The sequence below is a fragment of the Pelecanus crispus genome, chromosome 9, assembly GCF_030463565.1.
Source record: "Pelecanus crispus isolate bPelCri1 chromosome 9, bPelCri1.pri, whole genome shotgun sequence".
Taxonomy (NCBI): Eukaryota; Metazoa; Chordata; class Aves; order Pelecaniformes; family Pelecanidae; genus Pelecanus; species Pelecanus crispus.
The window spans coordinates 38,518,003-38,526,902 of record NC_134651.1 but is presented as its reverse complement, the minus strand read 5'-3'; the positions used below and the strand labels follow the sequence as shown (position 1 = coordinate 38,526,902).

Genomic DNA, 8,900 nt, shown 5'->3' with positions numbered 1-8,900 from the left:
CGAAGAGTGATACTTGAAGCCTCTCCCTGTGGGGACCATGAGCCCCAGCAGCACATCCAGTTGCTTTCCAGATGGATGAGCACTGGTGGCCCTCGACATTTGTCAAGAGAGCAGAAAGTCACAAGGATTCAGCCAAATCAACAGCAAATGGCAGCTGGCCTGGTACCCTTCTTGGACACCTTTGAAACTGCTCGGGAAGTTTCTCCCTCCCCACACAAGTTTGTCACTCTCACCTCTTGTTACCTGCTGGCTTGCAAGGCTGTGCTTGATGGGGTTGCAGGAACCGGCAGCAACGCCCTCGCTGAAGCCTTGTTACAGAATTTAGGTCTGGGCTTGGCAAAGCACTGGCTGAATTTGCAAAGAACGGCAATGTCCCCTCGTGGCCACGGAGGAAAATACCGGCACCTTCAGTTGCCCCCACACATCAGAAAAGATCCATAACCAAACCTTACCAGCCGGTGCTCTTGTTCTCGGGCTTAAAAACAAAAGCGCCAGGTATTCAGGAGCATGGGAACTGGATGAGTCACAAACGCTCCCCCATTTAATACATCCCCAAGGCCAAAATATCAGGAATGGCTCCCCCATTTAATACATCCCCAAGGCCAAAATATCAGGAATGCTGCAGCGAGCAGGAGGAATCAAAGCCCAGAGCTGAAGCAGTCCAGATCTTGAGTTCATTGTTTTTCAGGTTGTATACTCATTTATTGAGCATAAATAACCAAAAAAGGTTCAAAATGGGGAGGGAGGGCTAGCATAAGAAGCCTGGAAATAGACCACTGCTGTGTAGAGGAAAGAAAAGGTTTAAAAAAAAAAAAAAAAAAAAGAGATGGGGGAAAAAAAAGATAACCACTCAGCTGTGTGGCCCGCACAGCCTGCTGCATAGACACCAGCACCCTTTTCCTAAGATCTGTCTTTTGAGAACTTGGCACTGTCTCACCTTGCAGGTCTGACAGCTCATGCTTGGTACTCATGCGCACAATCCAACTCTAAATTAACCGCCTCCAGAACACACTTCCTCAGCACGTTTTCACCACATTACTGACAGCACTTTCAAGAGCCTTATAACCCCCCCAACCCCCTTCTGCCCTGTCAGATGCCTGCAGAGAGGCTGCTTGAGGACAGAGAAGCATTTTGCATTCATGCACCAGTTCAGCAGAACCGTTTCCAGATATCAAATCTCTTTGGGTGGTAGGGAAGTACAGTCTCTTCACCCCTTTGTCCTTTCACTGACGCAGAGTTGTTTAAATTTAAGCGGCAGAGATCTACTGGATTAAACACAGACCTCTCCATCAGCCTTCAAAAATGCTTTAAAAAAAGGGAACATCAGATACTTTATCTCATTGCTTGTATATCCCCAATCTGCTTATGCCTAGAAGCCTCACAGCAGAAATCCCTGAATCTCCCCATATGGTAATAAGATAAACAGCTGCTAAACTACAGCAATTGAGTAGGGAAAAAGGAGGTACTTTTCTAATTGAAAGATGCAGAGGCTGCTAAAGCTTTTAGCCTTTTTGCACTGTTCCTGTCTACACAGATGTGGACAATGCTGCTACCAGCCTCATGCAGAGACCCCAAAGTGTCACTGTCAAGCTTTAGTTTTCAAATTTCCAAAGTCAGCTTGAGGATGCGATTGTTGCAACACTTATTAGGGAATCCTCATAAAACTCAAAAATATCAATTCCTGGGTCTTGTGAGGAGCATTCCACCAATATCCCCCAGAAGTTAAGTACTATTTTACAGAGGCAGCACGGGCAGAAGTTTGAGTTGTGCAGCAGCAGAATGGATTAACCGCGTCCTCGCTTGTCCTTAGCTACCGAGCTGCGTAATGCTCTAGTATTTAGGTAACAGCACTGGTGGCAGACATCCAGCCTTTGCTATTTGGCAGGGCAATGAGGCAGAGCTGCTGGGGAAGATAAATACTACAAACGCGATCCGAAGCTGCCACCTAGTGCTCACTGGAGGCTGCGGGCAGAGCAGTCTGAACTAGATGAGAAGCAATGAAGGGTACTTCTAGTCCCCAGGAAAAGATTGAGCAAAGATTTTCCTTTTGCCTGGGGCAAGCATGACAATTTGCAATGTTAGAATTAGATTCCGGGACAATTACGGCAGATATTTTGCTTTTTCATCCTTTTTAAGAATTACAGCACTGTGGTGCAAGCAGCTCTAATACAACAGAAATACAATATATATACACAGTACACATATAATGCAAACAGCTCTAATATAGCACCAGGGATCCGAGATGATGTTTTAAGGAAAGCGTCACATCCGTTCTGTACAGAGAAGGCAAGTGACTGACTGCCAGCATCTGGCTCAGCATGCCCACCTCTAACCACTGGCCTGAGGATCTGCACCAGCATCACACCGGGCTCCCTGTCCTCCCCCAGACACAGCTGCTGCACGACTCGCCTCTCCACAGCATCCTTATGTTGAGAGAGCCACTGTGAACAATGCCAGGCAACCTACTTACAGAGGAACTCTGCACAGAAGATATGCTGAAGAGGAAGATCAAGTCCTGCTCTAATGGCACAAGGAGCAACAGTTGAAGCGGAGACAACAGGACATGCAACCGTTCTGAGTGTCCTGGCACAAGGAAACATGAGCCAACCACAGCTTTCAAGCTAAACCCAGTTCATTCTGGAGAAAGACAAGCTAATACACAACACTCCTGAACGACTGATCTGTTTCAAAAAATTTATTGAAATGTAAAATACTTAATAGAAAACAATACTGGAGCCTCCTCAGAGGAGGAGCTCACCACATCAGGCATAAAAAAGGGAACAGCAGGACGCACACAGACTGAGAAGTCACCGCTTGCCCATGGCTCCTGGCTCATGCGGACAGCCATATCATGCCACATCCAATCTCATACCCTTGAGACATATAAGCCATGAACAGCCAGACCCAAAATGTGGTTAGCAAGGGTGTGGATACTCCTGGCCTCTAAAGACTTGTACCTGTGATCTGCAGTCTTAAAAACAAAAGCTCTCAGTCAGAGGACAGACTGGCAGACCTGTATCACAGTAAAGGAAAATCAAAACCATTTAGAAAGCCTTGGGGAGAAACATCACAAAAACACATCCCTTCCTCTCTATCATTCTGCATGAAGTTCAGTGGCACTAGACACAGCAACAAGTGCTATGAGCCATGTCCCAGTTGCATCTGCATCTTCATAAAGGTCAGATATCAATTTTTCAGGCTGCTACACTAAAAAGGCTATTGTACTTAAGTACTGTTTAGTACTATCATACTAAAAGGGCTCAGGAGGTATCCTAGGAGTTAAAATGGAGGAATTTTGGTGGTTTCTGAAGTATGGAATGAATGCTGGGGACTAGAACACTGAAAAAAAAAAAAAAAATACTGAGAATCAAAAGCTGCCATGCTGGGACTTCAAATGACTGTTTCTGGCCATGTGCCCTATCCCTCCAGATCCAGCAACCTCTGTCGAGTTTCCAGAACGATCTCCTCCATCACCTCTGGTTTGAGAATGTCCTTGATCTGGAGTGGAAAGAAGAGTAACATTGGCACCAAAAAGCAACTACTACTGTTGCACGCTCTGTGGGGACAAGGGTCCCTGGCACACAGCAACGAGCAGCAAGTGAGTTTAGAGGATTGTGGTCAAACAAGACTATCGTGGCAGAGGGTCCAAGGCAAAGTCAACTTTGCCAGAGTTAGCAGTTTTTACAGAGACCATAAGAAATCAAAGGAGGTGCTACTGACAACTCCTAATCTTTCCTGAAGGACACAGACCAGTATTTGGGAAGAGGAGAGATGACTTAAACAGAAGTATAGTTCAAAAGGAACATCCAATCTAGCTGAGTAGGCTGCCACTGTGAATGAAAGCAGAAGACAATTCAGATCTTATCCGTTCATGAAAAGAGAATTGCCACTGATCGTGCTGGCAGAAATCACAAAGAAAAGCTGTACAGCAAGAGGTCAAATTGAGGGAGCCTTCCAGCAGCGCAGGATATGGATAAAAACAGAAGACCGGTCTCTGTACCAATACATGAGACCTGCTTTTTCATTTGTTCTTGAAGTGCACCTTACCCTCACACAATCCCAAATTTAACACTATTTTCACAGGGATCACAGAGGGTCCATAATCCCAGCAAGGGATACACATCTATCAAAAACCGGAACTATTTCTCTGTAGGAATAGTTGGACTTTGCCAGAGGCAGAACCCTTCAAACTATCCCTGAAAATTTGCAAGGCATGTTATGTTATGCAGAAGGGGGGAAGTTCATATTGTCACTTACTACAGGATCCTTTGGAAAGTCAAAAGGAAGCCCCACCAGCTGAAGTTGCTGACTTCAGCAGCAACTGATGCGGCCTTTCCATTCCCTTGTCACAGTGTGGAATAAAGTAAACACCACTGGTTTCTATACCTGATGAGGAAGGGATGCTTCATAGCAATACAGGATGCTGGTGTCAAAGAGCATCAACTTCTGAGTAACCAGAGCCACAATGCAGTTTCGGAGCCGTGAGATCACCTCCCGGTCAGACAAGGGAACTGGCTGAGGAAGGGCAGAGGAGAAGAGATGAATACACAGGGAAATAATGCAAGTCTAGTGTAAACAAGCTTTGCCATGAACCTCATACCAAATCTTGAAAGTCTCAGGTTATTCATGTGCCTCTGACTATGTCAGACTAACAAAACATCATTGGTAGGAGAAGGTTCATCTTCCCTGAACCCTCACCTCCAAGTTGGTGGTGAAGCCCCCTGCCTCTTCATCTTTCTGCTCTGGAGTTGGGTAGATCCAGATGAAACCATTGTTGCCGAGGATCACAGATGCACCACAGGGCAAGTCATGGAAGTGAGTCTTCTGGCGTTTCACAAGGGAGGGCGAGACCTGAAGGAGCACACCCTGGCCAAGCTGAAGAGGAGACCATGAGACTCAGCATGAGAGACATGAGCCACCGTAGATAACATCAAGTCACCGACATGCACTCCGCTCCTGGTCTAGGAACCAGTCAATTTTAGCACCTTTTCCTGGGAAACAGTGAACATAAAACCTGCCTGCCTCTGGGAGTGCTGGGAGGATTAGCTAATGCCTCTGCAGTCCTTTGAAGATGAAGGACACTCTAAGTGCTTAGCACAAATGTTAATAATATCTTGATCGTAATTACACATCAACCATCCCTGCAGAAAAATGAGAAGTGAGAGGCCAAATTTAGCAGAACACTTTCCCTCTTAATCCAATCGCTGTCCTTCACCCTTTGTGCAATAAGCACACTTCGCTTTCATCTTTTAAGTGCTAATACCCTTGGTCTGGTAATCCCAAACTGCAGCGTACGCTCCAATGGCCCCTTGGCTTATTTCAATGCACAAAACCATGAGATAAATGCCAACTGCGTAAAGCCTACAATAGAGCCCTGGAGAGAGAAACAAGTCACAGGGGTAATGGCCTGCAGAAGAGTAGTGATGAAGTTTGAGAAGATTTTTCTCCCCGGGGTTTAATTCCCAAGCGGCTAGTGGGGGAAACAGGACTCACAGGCTGCAATTGTGGACAGGGAGAGCAGCAGCTCAAAGCGCGACTCAAGGGCACTCCCTCTGTTTTGGGGAAACTCTGCTCAGTGCTCCCATGTGGGAGCCAAGGTTCTTCCTAGCCCGCAGGAATGGGTTGTAACAACATCCCGCTCTACTCCAGAGCCTTTTTCTTAAAAAAATCCCTCCAAAAGGCCTTGCACAAGTCAACTGGAGCAGAAATATGCCAAGACTGAGAGCTTCTGAACAACTTACCTTCCCGTATTTCAGACTCCGGGTGTGCAGTGATACAGCCCCATCAGAAAATACAGACTGGACCTCTGCCTGTCAGTGCCACTTAAGGAAACAAGGTCCGTAATGCTGCCCAGTGCCAACAGCTGCTGGCCGCCCCCGGCAGAGAGCTCTCGCTACCAGCCAGGCTAGCCGAGGTCTGGCTGTTCTCCCCACGCCCTCGGCTCTTCTGTCTGAGCACAAGCGGTGGAAGGATACACTGATGAGGTCCCCTTCCTGCAGATAGTCCCTCATCGCAAGCTCATCTTCTGCTGATCTCCTTCTCTGAAATGCACAATACAAGAAAAATTACATGTAGTTCAGAATGAGAAAACATCAGTTAATACCTACGCTGTGGGGGGACCATAGGATGCTATGCAAAACGCAGTCTGGTCACCAAAGGCAAATCAGGCAGATGAGCACGTCTTTAGATCACCAATGTGTTTATGTCCAAATAACACTAAGAGTTAAAGATATAGGAGCACTACAGACCCACCCACAAAACCCAACGCTACCCTGTGGGAAGGGCTCCAGAGCTTCCCAGCTTCCCAGGGCCTCAGCTTCTGCCATGGAAGCAGAAGACGACGGGGCTCTGGCACTGCTCTGCGTCAGCTACACTCACCAGTTCCCCACCAGGTAAATTCACAGACGACAGCAACAGGACTGAATCTAGCCTGGAATTCGTTTCCACTTTCCATCGCTTCTGCTGAACCTGGAGAAGAAAAATAATCTGTTGATATCCACTCAAAAACCGAACAGAAGCTCTTCAGCAGAGCGGGAGGTCCTGCAGCCAACCGAGCCTGCAGAAGGAGACAGCTCTGCTGACGACTTCCAGCTTCATCTCGTTGAAAACCCACGCGCTCACGGCACCTCTGTGCAGCGACACTGAGGTGCTTTTAGGAGCATCAGAAGCGCTCCGGATCGGACCGAGACGCGCCAGCCTCCTCCTCCACACCACGCCAGGAAACCCCAGCTTTACCTCCGTGATCCTCCCGACCACGATATCGCCGACCTCGCCGTTGTACCTGGGAGCGGGGCAGAGAGAGCAGCCCGTCAAACTCCTCGTCCTCCCCAGAGAACGGCCCAGCCCTCGCGCAGCGCAGGGCTTCGCACCTTGCGCGGTGCAGGCGGCCACGCTCACCTGGTCTTCAGCGCTCTGACGCACACCAGCTTGTTCACCCTCTCCACGGCGCCGGCCACCGAGGCGATGAGCTTCTCCTCGTCCACGTAGGTGCCGTGGCCCCTGCGGAGAGAGCGGCCGCCTGAGGAGAGCCCGAGGCCGGCCGGCCCGCGTCCCCCCCGCGCCGCCTCGCCTCCGCCGCTGCCCTCACCTCATGTAGCCCGTGTCCGTGGTGATCGTGTCCCCCGGCGCCACCAGGTGCTTCTCGCCGCCCCGGGGCGCGCTCGGCCCCACCGCCTTGCGAGCCACCGGCAGCCGCATGCTGACCGCCGCCATCTTGAGTGCGGGCGGCGCGGCGCCGGCGACCCCGTCCACAGGCGCCTTCCGCCCGCCATATTGGTCGCTGGCGAGAACGCGCCTGAGGCTCTGGCGCCGCCATTTTGAGTGAGGGCAGCGCTGATGGGAAGGCTGTGAGGCTCTTGGGCGGCCATTTTGGTTCCTGGCAGGAAAGGGCGTCGTGGGCTTCACTGCGTTGGGATCCAAAGGGAGAGAGAGGCCATGTTTAGTGCGGGCAAGGTGCCTCGGCCCACCGCGGGCCTCTCCCTGCGCCCCCAGCCTGGGGCTCGCAGGGCCCCAGCACCCCGCTTTGGGAGACCACCCCCAGCTGAAGGGCAGCACCGCGGGCGAAGGGTGCGCTTGCCCTGGAGGGAAGCAGCCCCTCCAATTTCTGGGGGTGCCCGTGCAGTTGGGCGCACGCACCCGTTGTTCCCCTCGTGTTCTGAAGATAACCCCCTGATCCGCTCCCGAGGTGAAAGGCAGGCTCCTGGAGCTGCGCCTGCAGCCCCGCCAGCCTCGGGCGGGGAGGCCGAAGGGAGCCGGGTGGGCCGGGGCGGGCCGGGGGATTTCAGCCGGTGGTTGCGGCAGCAAGCCCACGGCCGGGGACCCCGCTCAGGTCTGGCTTAAACCTCTCCAAGGCACGAGGAATTACCCCTTCCCTCGGCAAAGCTGTTCCCGATGGCAGATAATATGTTCGTGTGGAAGTTTTAGTCATTTAATTCAAACACCAGTTAAAGTCTCAGAGCTGCTGAGAAAATACCCAGGAAAAAGAAGCCAGCGATGACCTTCAGCGAATGCTTTGCTTCCTCAGGACCGAAACCAAATGTTATTCTCTCAAGTAAACACTTGCACCTGTAGCCCGTCGCAGCTGAAATATGACCATTAATTCATGGAAGATACCAAAGGCTATCAACAGCTGTTGCTTCAAATAGAATCATAGAATCATTTAGGTTGGAAAAGACCTTTAAGATCATCCAGTCCAACCATTAACCTAACATTACCAAGTCCACCACTAAACCAGTTAAGGGTAGAGCAGCAATTTCATGTTTCCTGGCTTGGTAGCTGGATGACTGTACACCTGGAGACAGGTACCAGACTAAATAATACCACCCACTCCCCAGTTTGCCAGCGCTCACCCCTTCTCTTTCAGACCTGCAAAAGGGCTTCTATGGCCCAAAGCTGATCTTTCTTCTTCCCAACTGCGCTATTTGGTCCATCAGATGATGCTACCTCTCCTTATTCACCTTGTGCTAGTCTAAACATTCACTTATCCCAACTATGCCATCCTTCCCCCAGCACAGAGCAAAATAAAGCTCTCCAAACTATCCATCTTCTAAATGATAAATGTTCCAAGTAATTTTTATTTAGAATACAAGAGAGAGGTACAAATGTATTTACACTGTGTACATATACAATCAAATAATATATAATATCAAAGTTTTGTAAATAATGTTTACATAAATATTTACAAAGTTAAAGTGACAGTTCGGGGCTTGGTTTTTTTTTCTTTTTTTCTGGAAGTAAAACACAGTTTGTCAGAACTTTATACATCTTAGACTTATAATTAATATTAGAATACCTTCTTTTAAGCTTTATGATACACAGCCCTCCTTCACGTGTGGCAGGACTCCAGAGGGCGCTTAGAATTGTCCTTGGGGACAGAGCTGGCCCGGGGACCGCTTTTCTCT

The 8,900-nt window shown here is 49.4% G+C and overlaps 1 protein-coding gene across 1 annotated transcript; it reads right to left on the bottom strand.

The window, feature by feature from the left end:
• Window positions 1–2,680: 2,680 nt before the first annotated feature.
• Window positions 2,681–7,227, bottom strand: EXOSC2 (exosome component 2). The gene is made up of 9 exons (XM_075716480.1): window positions 7,088–7,227; window positions 6,898–6,999; window positions 6,736–6,781; window positions 6,379–6,468; window positions 5,976–6,041; window positions 5,742–5,810; window positions 4,699–4,875; window positions 4,387–4,515; window positions 2,681–3,498 (listed from the first exon to the last, which is right to left on the bottom strand). The coding sequence occupies exons 1-9, from the start codon at window positions 7,210–7,212 to the stop codon at window positions 3,418–3,420; spliced, it is 885 nt and encodes a 294-aa protein (XP_075572595.1). The 5' UTR covers window positions 7,213–7,227; the 3' UTR covers window positions 2,681–3,417.
• Between the last annotated feature and the right edge of the window lie 1,673 nt (window positions 7,228–8,900).

Excerpts from the sequence above, each read along its gene's own strand:
- EXOSC2 (XM_075716480.1), bottom strand. The coding sequence starts at position 7,212 with ATGGCGGCGGTCAGCATGCGGCTGCCGGTGGCTCGCAAGGCGGTGGGG. Across the intron at positions 6,042-6,378 it reads ATTTACCTGGTGGGGAACTG|AGAAGGAGATCAGCAGAAGA; the intron begins GTGAGTGTAGCT and ends TGTGCATTTCAG. Across the intron at positions 3,499-4,386 it reads AAGCATCCCTTCCTCATCAG|ATCAAGGACATTCTCAAACC; the intron begins GTATAGAAACCA and ends TTTCCACTCCAG.